The 14,086-nt window shown below is 43.1% G+C and overlaps 1 protein-coding gene across 3 annotated transcripts in view; it reads left to right on the top strand.

The window, feature by feature from the left end:
- Nucleotides 1–14,086, top strand: part of CYFIP2 (cytoplasmic FMR1 interacting protein 2) — a 77,617-nt gene that overhangs the window by 7,257 nt on the left and 56,274 nt on the right. For all 3 annotated transcript variants that reach the window (XM_029583619.1, XM_029583618.1, XM_029583617.1), the window contains exons 2-6: nucleotides 8,216–8,381; nucleotides 9,851–9,940; nucleotides 10,516–10,593; nucleotides 12,934–13,035; nucleotides 13,402–13,583. In XM_029583619.1, coding sequence (XP_029439479.1) covers nucleotides 8,265–8,381; nucleotides 9,851–9,940; nucleotides 10,516–10,593; nucleotides 12,934–13,035; nucleotides 13,402–13,583 — 569 coding nt within the window. In that variant the 5' untranslated portion in view covers nucleotides 8,216–8,264. The remainder of the gene's footprint in view (nucleotides 1–8,215; nucleotides 8,382–9,850; nucleotides 9,941–10,515; nucleotides 10,594–12,933; nucleotides 13,036–13,401; nucleotides 13,584–14,086) is intronic.

Consider the following 14,086-nt stretch of genomic DNA (forward strand, 5'->3'; position numbering starts at 1 on the left):
CCCCCCCCCAAATATGTAGAAATATTCCGATGACTTTGTCGGGATATTGGAAAGCAATAAGTGTCATTTAATTTTAGCCTAGTTTTACTCTCTTTTGGAGTAGGTAGTAGATGATGGAAAACAGTGTTCAGCCCAAAATGAACTAGGAAATAATAATAATTTTTTAAAAAAGCAGGAAGTATACCTCCATGTTTCAGTTCATTCACACTTTTTTTTTTTTTAGAATGGATATTCATCTGTCTGGCAAAAATGCAGAAGTGAGAAGATTCTGTGAGTTAATTGCAGAATAAAACTAAATCCAGACCAAGAACAGATATAGAAATAGAGAGCACTGGATGAAATGAAACCATGCATAGAACAGCCATAGATACGTGGCTGGGGTGAATGCAGATAATATTCTGCTAGCAGCTTACATGAGACCTTACAATGCTAGCCATTGGTTTAATTTCAGCAGCTTCTGATTGCTATCCCTGGGAGTATCAGGCATCGGATGTGCTTTGTGGGATCTGCCAGGTACTTGCGACCTGGATAGGCCACTGTGGATGCTGGGCTTGTTGGACCTTGCTCTGGCCCAGCCCAGCAATTCTTATGTTCTTATGGTTAACAAAACCATAACTCAGCCCTTCCAAAACAGAGGCCTTATGGATCAGGATGCTAAACAGTCCATTACCAATTCTTTCAGTAGCGGCAGGGTGCATAAGACCTTTAAAACAATATTGTTATTTCCTTTGAGGATTAAACTGGATTGAGAATCATCTTTCCATAACCAGATTTCGGCCCTAACACGCACCACTCTCTATCATTTGAGGCATTTGCACCAACTGTGATCTTCATTGGATATAAGCAGTAATGATGAACAGGCTTGGCTGCGTACACATTATACAATGTAGGCGTGCGTTGGAGTTGGCCGTCTGCTTGGTGCACACCCCCGGCGCACGCGGAAGGAATCGTTTTCTGGGCCGTCTAGAAATACGGAATCAGCTGAGAAAATTCTCCAGCAGGCCCCACAGTTATTTTCATGGCAGACGTCTAGAAATAAGTTTCAAACATTTGGAGAGATATTTTTTTTAGGTCTCGGCGGATGGCAAATACAGAAGAGAAGAGGGGGCATTACTGTTGAGGGAATGCACAACTTTGCTGGGCAAGTCTCTGACTGGGCCTCGGAAAAGAACAAAAAGGCATTAATAAAAGTTACGAATGATAAGCTCAGAGGGAGGACAAGGAGTTAAAGAAAAAAAATGCTTCGTGCATTAGATTGTGTTCATGTGAGGTACCTACCGGATGCATTTCCTGTCTCGATGTGCAATGTTTCCCCTTCACGGTTAAGAAGCACGGTGCGGTTCACCTTCCGTGCCTTCAGCCTCGAGGAGACCTGAGAATTGCTTGCTGATGTGGACTAATAGAGGCTTTAGGGTTTTCTCCCTGCTTGTGCTGTTGTGTGAATCTGGCCCTGGAGATGGCTCCCTGTGTGGGCTTATTTACGTTTCGGAAAGGGAACTGCCGGTTCTTTTGACCCCCCCCCCGGTAGCAATTCGAGCTGCATTTCAACTCGTTTTAAAGTGCAGGGCTGAAGGATGAGCCGCAGATTGTTTTGCGTCTGATCCGAAGGCGCTCACCGGGGGGGGGGGGCGGAGAGATGCCGGGCCGCGCGGAGAAAGGCATAACCAGCGGGAAAGAGGAAGTGATGATGCCCCCTGTACAGGTCACTAGTGAGGCTTCACTTGGACTTCTCGGTTCGATTCTGGAGGCTGCGTCTCAAAAAAAAAACAAAAAGAGGGATAGAAGCAGTCCTGAGACAGGCAACTGAAATGGTACCGGGTCTACACCAAAATACACAGCAGATGAGACTTCAGGACCTAAATATGTATACCCCAGAGGAGAGGAGAGACCAAGGAGATGATTTAGACTTTTACATACTTGATAGGTATTTAAAAAACATGAGAAATGAGCCTTTTTTCAATAGTAAGGAAGCTGTAGAACTAGGGGTCATGATATATAGCTCAGGTTGGGGAGGGGGTGGGAGTATAGACACACAGTCTGTGTGTCCCTTTAATTTGAACCCTGCACTACACACTGCAAGGATGCAGTGGGAACAATGGCCACATATATTATGGCCTTTGTGTTTTGTCTTGCTTGTAACCATGCAACAGGGGGAACCCAAACTGGTAATGTAGTCCTTAATTTTGTGTCCCCTTGTATATGCAAAGCATGGCATCTTTTTTAAATGTTGCCAGGAGAGGCAGGATGGGCCAAACGTTTATGGATGACAGCCGCTGTTGCTGCTGTTGACACGTTGCATCTCTTGGGGTTATTTGCATGCTAATAGTGACTTGCTTTTTGCAGGAAAAGGGCCCACTTAAAAGCTCCTGTTACAGGTGTTGTGGGATCTCCTCTGTCCAAAAACCTTTTGTACCAATGTTTTCGCCTGGACTTTGAATTCCTTAGGATCTGAAACTAATTGTCCAAGTCTCAAAAATAGACTAATCGGGAACCCCATCTCAAGTTTACGTGAATGAAATCAAATCTCAGCAAATTATTGTTGATCAATCGGCTTGCGATAAATGATAGAACACAACCTTCCCTTAACAATTCAAATGTCTAAAAATGGTAATTATTCAAGTGCATATTAAGGTGTTCTGGAAAATAGATTGAGCATTGTTGTATGTATAGTGCTTTTATCCATTTGCAAAGGTAAAATTATTTTTAAGGCCCACAGTTGTTCTACAACACAGGGTCAGATGTACTTAAGGGGTTTTTCCCTATTTTGTGTCTCTGGGGAAAAATGATGAGAACATCTGAGCCTATAATTCAAAAAAGATGAAAATTTAATGTGGTCATAGTTCAGTGCCTGACATCACTTGTTTCCATGGTGATACAGTCTCCTAGTTATGACATCATCAAAGAGAACAGGTAGGAGAAAATGAATGAATGATGGATGTCATAATGCCTCTGTATTGCTCCAGAGAGAGACCGCACCTTGAATACTGTGTGCAATTCTGGTCGCCGCATCTCAAAAAAGATAGAGTTGTACTGCAGAAAATGCAGAGAAGGGTGACCAAAATGCTAAAGGGGATGGAACGGCTCCCCTATGAGGAAAGGCTAAACATATTAAGGCTGTTCAGTTTGGAGAAGAGACAGCTGAGGGGGGATATAAAAGAGGTCTACAAAATCATGAAAGGACTTGAACGGGTTAATGTTAGTCGGTTATTTACTCTCTCAGATAATAGAAGGACAAGGGAGCACTTCATGAAGTTAGCAAGTAGCTCATTTAAAACAAATCAAAGAATATTCTTTTCACTCAGAGCACAGTTAAACTCTGGAATTCATTGCCAAGGGAATGTGGTTTCAGCAGTTAGTGTAACTGGGATTAAAAAAAGTTTGGATAAGTTCCTAGAGGAAAAATCCATAAACTGCTATTAATTAATAAGCAGTAGTGGCTTGAGGTCTATTTAATGTTTGGGTACTTGCCAGGTACTTGTGGCCTGGATTGGGCACTGTTGGAAACAGGATGCTGGGCTTGATGGACCCTTGGTCTGACGCAGTATGGCAATTTCTTATGTTCTTATGTTGCGCTGCCTTTATATGGCCAGTCAGGGATGACGGTGAAAACTTATTGCATTGTTAACCAATTCTTCAACAGTAGCGTTGTCTGACAGGAAACCCTGACTCGTCAGGTTTTCCCTCAAGCTCAGATCAAAAGGCGGTATGAGTGGAGTTTCCATGTAGCCTTCCGACTCTGGTCTCAGGGCAGCGGGTTCGGTTCACCGGCTAGCGGGCACAGGGCCATAGGTTAATGTTCAACAGTGGCCGCCATCTGCACTTCCCAGAGGGGGGGGGGGGGGGGGTCGGTTCTGTTTGGCGCTGGTGGAATGTTGTAAACATTAACTGCGCTCCGCTCTCAGGTCAGCTGGAGTAATGTGAGCAGTGGGGGAATTCGTGCTTAGGAGAGAAAAATGCGGCCAGCTCTGTGGAAACTTGTTCATATCGACAGCCCATGGGGGGTGCAAGGTTTATAGGTCCCTTTGCACCTGCAGACCTGGTAGTTAATTTTTTAAAGGGAAAGTAGCCAAATTCTCCTTGAACATTTCTTAAAAATATGCAGGGTACAAAACTCTCCATATGTTTTGCACTTCCTTGTGCTGCGGACAGCTGAACATAGATTATTTAATTAAATCTACATGATTTGCGTTCCTCCCCCAACCAATTCTCACCCCTTGGTTGGCCCCTTTTTTGTGAAGAGTAAATATACCTATCTGGTCAAACTAGACAGGTATAGAGACCCACTCGGAGGGGAACACTTTTCAGCCAGGCCATTATACCGGGGTAAATACCTGTTTAAGGAGCCTATCGGCCAAAGGTTTTCTTTCATTTTGTTTCTATGGGAAAAATGCTTAGTAAATAGGACCCTAAATGGAAAACACTCTGCTAAATGCCTTTGAAAGTTGCCCAAGTTAGGTTTACACTAGAAAACTTCACAGATTTGCCAGCAGCACGTCTGAGATCAGGGTTTAGAGTATATTTCACATCCCCGCGGTTTTGCAGGTACTCGCCCCTGCTCGGATGTGATAACCTGAAATTCTGCACACTTAGAGAGAAGAGGCTTCAGGACACAGTCTTTTTGCAGAACCCCGTTTTAGATGTCGTGGGCTGTTCCCATATTTCCCCGCGTGAAGTTAGATTGAGAGGGAGGGGACTTAGTAGTAAGTTGTTGCTTGTGACAAAAGCTGTTGGTGCTCGTGGGAAAGAGTTTGCAAAAGTCAGAAGAGATGCCGAGGAGGGTGGGCCTGCTGTTGTATGCGTCAAAAGAGGAAAGGAGTGGAGAAGGACATCGTAGCCGGGGCCCCCTGCTGTGCTTGTACCAGATGTCACCTGTTGATCATCTTGCGACAGAAAAAAGTCTGCTCTCCTTGCAGCCGTCTGTCTGGTTTACGGAGTGGTGGTTTGTGACTGCAGTGTAACAGGAAGGGGGTTTTGTTAACTAACGAGCCAGTGAGCTTTAATGGACTAACGGCTGCAGAAGTTGTAGGCAGGTAAGACGCTTTCTTGTGTTGCCGTTTTGTTCCTAAAGTCAGAGAGACGTAAGCAGTTGGGCTGTGTGGAAGTCTAGGGTTCAAGAGTCGAGGGATGCTGGAGTTGTACGTGGCTTTTCTGTGGTTTATGGCTCGTGGAGTGTGTCCAAAGCCGGGATACAGAAATGTAAAACCTAGAGGCCAGACATTAGACCTCCTGTAGAAAGCCCACCAAAAATAAAATGTTAAAAAAAATAGAGTATATAGGCCAACAAATATTTTAAGCTGTAGTCTTTCCTGACTTCTAAGGCACCTTCAAAAGGAAATGTCCTAAAACTTAGTATCTTAGCAAAAGGGCTTCAGAAGTCTGGAAAGTTTGCCTCCTAAAATATTTGTTAGCCTAATAAACGTTTCATCTTTGCTCAGCCATATTATTGTTTTGGGTTTGGGGGGTTTTTTTTAGCGCTCTTCAACTCGTGCAAAATATTACCTAGAGGCTCGTTCAATTCGCTGCCGGTCCAGAGGCATGATAGCTTCCATCAAAATTTACCAATCGGGTCAATACTTTGAGGAAAGATGGAGCAAGGGCCTGGTGCCTACCCTATTGAAAACGACCTTGATCAGATAAGGAGGAGAGAAGAGTTTTGGTAGGATTGAAGAGCATGGTTTTTGCTTCCTTGCTTATTGTATGCGTTTCACCTTCCCATTTGAGCTGGTGCGCTGGAAATTATTTTCCTTCCCTGTATTCCTCTTGGCTTGCTTTGCTTTTCCCATCTCTTCCATAGTTACTGCATCCGTTAATTCCTTAGATATGGCTTAATATGTCTCAGTCTGTAGAGGAGGCTTGGATACTGCCTGGCAAACAACCGTGGGTTACAGAGGTTCGCAGGATGTTATATCTCGGTCCCTCGCTTTCTTGGAAGGCTCAGAACCAGGAGACTGTATGGAAGAGTAGACGATGACAGGAAATACTCATCTAGTCTGCATTTTTCCTCCCTATTGCGATACCGCAGACCCTGTTTGAGCGCTGTCCTTACCTTCCCAACAAATGAGAATGCCCTGTGCTCATTCCAAGCTTTTCTGAATGCAAAAACCACCTCCACTGGGAGGTTTTTGTGCATCTACCACCCTTTCTGTGAAGAAAATGTTTCCTTATGTGACTCCTGAGTCTGCTTGTGCTGGAACTTCCTTTCCAGTGAAATGTGATTGCACTTTTTTTGCGATTTATAGCAGCGTTTCCCAACCTTTTCAAGCCTAAGACATGCCTCCGTTGTCAAAAATGTTGTGTGGCCCACCAGCATGCAGGGTGAACGTGGAGAGGACTTATATTGCCAGAAGAAAAGCTATGGGAGCACTGAAAGCCCCATCAGTCTGTCTTCCAGATTTTGGAAAGCAATGGGAGAGGGGAGAACAGAGACATACATGGATCCATCACAGTGAAGCAGCTTTCCGGTGGCGTTCGAAGTTAACTGACACATCCGTGTCCCGGCAGAAGACTCTGGTGGACCCCCCTACGTGACCAGCTTTAAGCGGATGCGCTCTCATTTATTTATATCCATGCAGAGAGAGACAGAGATGCATGCACACAGTGTGCAGAGAACTGCTGCTGGTTCTCTTCCTTCTGTCATCACCAATGAATTTCTTTCACCATCTCTAAGTCTGAGTTTTTCAGTAACAGTTTCCTTGGGCTGCAGCCACAATTTGACTCTCTTGTTGCACATGGAGGAGTCTCGCCCTGGAGCCCCCCTCCTCAATCATTTTTGCTTTTTGCTTCTTCTGCTCCTCGCTGCCTGTGGACTCCTCTTCCTCCTCGCCACACATGTGAACTCATCCTTTCTCCCTCTATGTGCAGGAAAAAGCAGAAACCATTCGGTGAATGCAGCTGGTTCAGTTATTTATTTATTTACTTATTTATTTAAAATTATTTGTAACCCTCCAAGGTTTGGGGCGGGGAACATGATTACGTACAAAAAAACCCCAAGAAACAATACATAAAAGTCATCAGGACAAAAGCTGCATTATAATGTGCCAGACCTGGACCGTTGGAGCTCCTCTGTAACTGCTGCGCCCAGCACTTAGTGAGTCACATCCAATGCTCACTTCACCCACTCCCCGTCTCACTCAGTCTGAGGAATAAGACAGAGAGTGGGAGGGGGGAAGACGAAAAGGTGCTATTTGCAGTGTGCGTGTGCTGGACCAAGCAGGGCCTGGCTATCTGTGCCCTGCATGCTGACTGTTCATTCCCACATTGGGGCTCGTGTTGCTAGATGGAAGAGGGATGCCGGTTTACACGTGTGCTCCGTAGGTAGCTCCTGCACGTTTAAAAACGACTGCAGGAGTCTTTTTTTTTTTTTTTTTGCTGTATGGTGCTGGGAGCAGAGTCCAGCCGCTGGTCTCAACCCGAATATCAGACAGTGGTGGCCTATCTGTGACACACTTGATTGGGTCTGATTGCCCACCAGTCTGCCATGCTCAGTGGTTGAAAGAAACTGCATTACAGAACATGCTTTCCACTCAAAAGTGCTGGTAGTAATTTGTGTTCTTTATACCTTTTGAGATGTCTGAATATTTGTGTTGTAATTCCCTTTTCCCTCCTCTCCTGAAGGACTTCTCCAATAAGTACCACATGTGGACCAGTTAGTCTGTAGGGCTCCCAGTAATTTCTAGTTACATTTATTAAATTTATGAATCTCCTAACTCAAAAATTGGTCTAGGCGATGAACATAATAGACATAATAAAGATAAAACAAATCTTGACTAAAAATAGAATAAATAGAAATCAATACATAAGAGCATAATAAAATTCCAAATAAAACAGTAAAATAATATAAAACAATTTACAATAAAATGTGAGTCATTAATAACAAAGCTTAAACAAAAAATGTCTTAAGGAGCCCTCTAAAGCTCTTAACTGAGTCACATTGACGAATCTCAAAAGGAAGGGTATTCCAGGATACCGGGCCAGCAATTGAGCATGAGCACTCTTGAGTAAGATGTAAACGTGCAACTCGAGGGGATGGAACGTCTAGTAGGGCCCGCTGAGATGAGCGCAGAGATGTTGAGGGTTGGTAAAATTTCAAGATGGCGATAGCCCATGGGCAGGACTGATTGTTAATTAATTTTAAAATGTTCATTCCAATTTTAAATTTAATTTAGTTGTCTAGATTCTACATGAAAGCCATTAAATGCTTTCTCTTGCATTTCAGTTTCTTTTTTCTAGATAAGTGTGACGGGCAGTAAGGAAGATCAGAAGCCATGACGACTCACGTGACGCTTGAAGATGCCCTGTCCAATGTGGACTTGTTGGAGGAGTTGCCACTACCTGACCAGCAGCCATGCATTGAGCCTCCGCCATCCTCCATCATGTATCAGGTATGATAGAACTTAAAGGAGCCATGAAGATTCTTCCACTTATAATCTCCTTCCTCTTGAATATCATATGTTAGTTCCTCAGTATACCTTGAAGCTCAAACCATCAGTCACAAACCTTGTCTTGGGAGAGTGATACAAAAACGTTTTTGATGTGTGTGTTGTCAGCTGAGTGCATTCTACTTGTAGAATGTATCATGATACACAAATGAGAAGATTATTGACCTTAAAATGGTATTTACTATTGATTCAACATAGTTTTATTTGCAGATCCTGAACTGTATTGTTTGCAGGTTAATTCCATAGTACTGACACATGCCACCTGGATAATGTCTCTTTGGCCTTCTTTTCCCTGTTTCTAAGTTACATCTCTAAAGTACTGCTAACCAGAGACAGCTGATTGACGTGTTAATTAAGCAGACTTTGTGTTAGAAAGGTTTGCAATATTAGGAGATTTTTGTGTCCAAATGTGAAGTGCTGGTTCCTTTACTCACATGCTGTGTATCACAAAGAAAGAATAAAAACTGCCAAAGGAATGGATCATTAAATACTTTTAAATATAGATGGTTCTTGGCCTGATGGTTTGGGAGCAGAGTCTGCTTTGTTGCTTCTTGGGCCTATGGAATTTTAGTGCATCACAGACTGGTACCTTATCGCAGATCCAGTGGGAAATTATTTTTGCAAGTATGTTTTTGTAAGCCTCAGTTACTGCAGAGTGAACCTAACTGACCAAAAAAAAAAAAAAGCCACTTTATTTTTTCGTTCCTACGCAGTCAGGCAGAGGAAAAAGTTAAATTCTGATTCTGGTAAATTGAAGGTGGCACTGATATACAAATACATGTCTTGAGACTAATAGAAGTACAATTTCTCAATATCAAATGAGTGAGCGGAGAGACTGTACTAGTGCAATACCGGGGTCTAATTTTGTTACATTTGCATAAGATCACTTAGTCCAAGCTCACTGACAAGTTTGCGTTTATGTGGCTCTGTAAGCCATCTGCGTTGGCTTGATGAATGCATTTGGTGGTTACACTCTCTGGCTCTGCCGTCTGTGTTCCTGTGTCCCACTTTTTCCTTTTAGGATTCTCCGATTTGATCAGGGATCCAGACTTTAGGCTTGGCAATGAGTCTCTTTAATTCTCACAACTCACAATAATAGGTAGTTGGAACGCAGCCTTTCGTCACAGGCTGTCCAAGAGTTCGGTTCTGTTGTATTGCTTCAGCGTGGCGGACTTTGCAGTGCTCTTATGTACAGAGGGCCAGTTCTAGCAAGTCGGACTATTCTCAATTTATCAAAGCGAGACTCGAGAGTGTCTCAGACATCAGAACGATGTCTGTCAGTGCTTAAGAATTACTCTTTCATGGAGGGGCAGCGCAAGTCTCTCTTAGTCTGGGGGTTGGAATCGGCATTCAGTACTTATCCTTATTTATAAAGATGAGATTCCAACATTTGAACAATTGTTTCTTTTCAGGCTAATTTTGACACTAACTTTGAAGACAGGAATGCCTTTGTGACGGGAATTGCCAGATACATAGAACAGGCAACAGTACACTCCAGCATGGTAAGCACTTCCCAGCTCCTCCAGTAATTAATCTTCTGCGTTCCCAGCTTCCCGGGAGTTATTATTTTGTTGTTTTGTTAGGGTTTTTTTTTATTCATTTGATTTTTGTCTCACTTTTCCAATAGTAACTCAAACCCCTGAGAACCAGACTATAACGAAAAAGATTTAATGTATCCCCCACTGCCTCATCTCCCTCCACCGCCGCCCCATAGGAAGAATGAAACTAATACACCTTAAATAATATGAATGCTGGATCTTGCCTTAGATTAAACATCAAAAAAGAAAACCAGACATATTTTTCAGACTACATTGCCCTCTCATTCTCAACTTGCCCCATTGTAAGTTTGTTAAGAAGTCCCCAGCTCCATAAACCATTAAGTAGGGAGAATTTAGAGGAGAATCTGGATGCGTTATAACTGCAGGATCCCCTTATCTTATCTTTTTTCGTTTTTTTTTTCCTGAGCTTTTTCATTTCCACATTTTCTGCCTGGTAACATGCAGGTCCATGTTCTAGCTCACGAATGCATCGTGTCGCGTAATTCGCCTCGTCACTGTGCGTGTGATATCTGTTTCAGAATGAAATGTTGGAGGAAGGCCATGAGTATGCCGTCATGCTGTACACCTGGAGAAGCTGCTCCCGAGCCATTCCACAGGTGAGAGGGAGGAGCCTGGCATCATGTCCATGGGCCCCATGTCGCTCTTAACTGATGTACGCTATATCCTCCTAGAGTGCCAGTAGCAGACTTGTCCTCAAGATCCACAAAGGAGAATCTATGTTCCTCTATTCAGCCTATCAGTAGCAGTTGTTTTTTTTGTTTTCTGTAAATTAGACTCCGAAGCAAGGAAAGTCAAAATGACAAATGTCAGGGGCATCAGGTATGTCAGAAAAAGTAGTGCAGGAACCCAGCCCCTGTTACAATCCATGACTTCAGTCAGTTAGTAAACTAGAGAACCCTTCTGTGATAATTGTGACAATGAAATATTATTTCTAAAGAAGCATCCTTGTTTCTCAAGGTGAAGTTTGTCTTTCACCACAGTAGTATTAACGGAGGGAAAATGCGCTGCCTTATGTGACTCCCAAAAATTCTAATGTTATTATAGTAGACAATGAGGGTAATTTGTATAACAGCTCACGGCTTGCAGATACATGCAGACTTCAGTCCTTATTTTCAATGCTTAGTTACACGTGTAAGTCTGCTTTGAAAATTAGCACATGCCCTTGCACGACATATACGCACGCATTTATGTCCGCTTGGGAGCAAGCACAAAAGTGCCCACGTGCAATTTATGTGCATACTTCTGAACCTCGGAAGTGTGCACCTAAAGGATTCCCCTGCCCACAGGAACTCCTCCTTCAAGTATGCGTAAAAGTCAACACGAAATCTCTTCCGTGTGTACTTCTACATGTACAACCCCTGAGGTAATTTTCAAAATGATCATTTATGCACGTAAGTGTTTTTGAAAGTTACCCTTCAGTGTTACATTTTGAAATGTAAAAATCCCTTTTTCTCATTCCACCTTATCCCAAAAACCATAGCACTAGTGAAACGCAGATGCCTCGTGAAATCTTTAAACAAGTTCCTGAGGGCATTGGTACATCGGGTACTTAAAGGTTGGCAAAATATCAATAACAATGTCAAAAAAATAAGTAAAAACATAATACAGCCCATTATTATAAAAGTATCAAAATATAAGAACATTTAAAAATAGTAAATACGACACAGTTTATACAACCTAAAATAACTATATAACACCATACAATCAAAATTAGAGAAAGTAGAAGTATATTATAAATGTAAAAAAAATACTATGTAAGAAGAAAAAAACATCTTAATAAGCTTTTAGCAGCTTCCTATAAATTAACAAAATGACTTCCAGCACAGCACTAACTTGCCTTCTGATAGCACACATGCAAAGTTTAACAGAATTTGATTATAAAAGGAAGTCATTTCTTTGATTTGATTCAAGATCTAAATTCTTAAAATGTTCTATCCAAATAAACTGGGGCTTTCTTCTGAAAATAAAGGCCATCTCTGTTTGCCGCCCAGGAAGTTTTAAAAAAAAAGTCAGCAAAACACTAGCAAATGCTTCACGCGTTAAAATGCCATTCAGCTACTTACACGCTTTGAATTCTTGCTGTGGTCACCCGACAGACATAAGAATGTAGTATCCAGAATATCAGAGGGCATTATTTCGTGCATCAAATCTAGGTTGCCACTTTACCCAGTTCAGCCCATATAGTCCGATCCATTGATATATAGAGTTGTAGTCCTACTTTTCCTCATGAAATCGGAACTATAAAACCAGGCCTGGCTCTGCCTTTTTTGGATTGACTTGAGTGAGGTGGCAGCTTTAATTAAATCACCAAGCCTTTTCTTGCAAACTTTAGGCTGAAACGGGAATCACAAGCAGCATAGGCGTGTGGCACTTTTCAAGCAGAAAACCTGCCATAGGCAGTAGAAGAGGATTGGTTGCATTTTGTTTTCTCCAGCTCCGATGTAGGATATGTCTGAAAGGGGTTGATGAACTGCCAAGTCACCCAGTTCAAGGAGGGAGACTTTAGTCCAGCCCTGGTTTTTTAACTTGCATCCCAATGCATTGTGGTATTTGTAGTTCCCCGTGTCTACCATTTGAAATTGACGTAAAATATCATCCCTCCTTCCATGGAGTCATTTGGTAGCGCTGTAATTTGTCTTGAATTTGGGTATAACTCGGCTGCTGGTTCACAAGTCCTCAGGTCAGCCGGAAAAAGTCTTAGTTTTGTGCTATTCCATACATAGATTTGTCATTCTGCTTTTCCCATTGATTTCCCTAAGAAAATAAGGAGTAGAACTCCATGCATGCAATGGGGCAAATCCAGGTGTGGATCCTCCTATTCTGTTGATCTGGAGTGAGACGAGAACCCTTATACGGTGCTTCTGAACACCGCCGTTTGCAGAGACCTTGGATCTCTTCAGCTTCTGAGGAAGATGTGTGTTTGCTTTTTATTGCAGGTGAAATGCAACGAACAACCAAATCGCGTTGAGATTTACGAGAAGACAGTGGAGGTGTTGGAGCCAGAGGTCACCAAGCTTATGAAGTTTATGTACTTCCAGGTAACGAGGGCAAGTCAAGCGAAGAGGCGGGGGAGGGCTGACAGCTCTTAAGGAAGCAAGTCCTCAGGAAGGAAGGGCACAGATTGGACAGGATACATAAGTTATCATTCTCTAGGCTTGATATTTGATTATACTTCTCTTTCTTTACTAAAAAGAAAAATGGCCTTGGTCTGCCAGCGTCGGCTGCTCTGTCCATTCATTTTAGTGGATTCACAGAGCTGCTGTTTGAAAGTAGCCAGACTTGGGAATGGGTGACAGATACAGACCCTGGGTTTTTTGGGGAGTGTTTTTTGCTGACTCTTGCCGCGGATGCCCCGGGAGCCTGGTTCTCATTGCTTGCCTGTTCGTTTGTTGGGCGGCCTACAGCGCAAGGCGATCGAGCGCTTCTGCAACGAGGTGAAGCGTCTGTGCCACGCCGAGCGCAGGAAGGACTTCGTCTCCGAGGCTTACCTCCTGACCCTGGGGAAGTTCATCAACATGTTTGCTGTCCTGGATGAGCTGAAGAACATGAAGTGCAGCGTCAAAAACGACCATTCCGCTTACAAAAGGTGAGGAGCGGGAATGGCGTCGCTGCTGCCTGGCCCTTCCTCCTGTTCGGACCAGCACCGCATAGCAATGTAGCATGGCGGGAAGAGGACAGAACAGGCTGGAGGGCCCCAGTCTGCTTGCCCAGTTTGATCTTGAGCAAGCCATGTAACCTTCTTGCGCTGCAGTTGATTGTTAAGTTACGTACAACGAGCACCTTAAACTATGCTTGTGCAACGCTGAGCGCACCAATGGCGCTATTTATTATTAATTAATATATGTAACTGGACATTTTAGGGAATGCTTCAGAGACTCTAATCACTACTTTGTGCTTTAGATCCTCATATTTGGCAACTCCATCATAACAGGGGCAATAATCAAATCCCCACACCGGTCAAAGCTCTGTGGGGTTTGCAGCAATAAAGCAGAATTGTGCAGGTAGTTTTGCTTTGATTATTGCCCTGGGAATAGTGCCTGGTTTTGTTTTGGTTTTTTTTTTGGTTTGTTTTGCAGGTACTTTTTCCGA

The sequence above is a fragment of the Rhinatrema bivittatum genome, chromosome 18 (genome assembly GCF_901001135.1).
Source record: "Rhinatrema bivittatum chromosome 18, aRhiBiv1.1, whole genome shotgun sequence".
NCBI lineage: Eukaryota > Metazoa > Chordata > Amphibia > Gymnophiona > Rhinatrematidae > Rhinatrema > Rhinatrema bivittatum.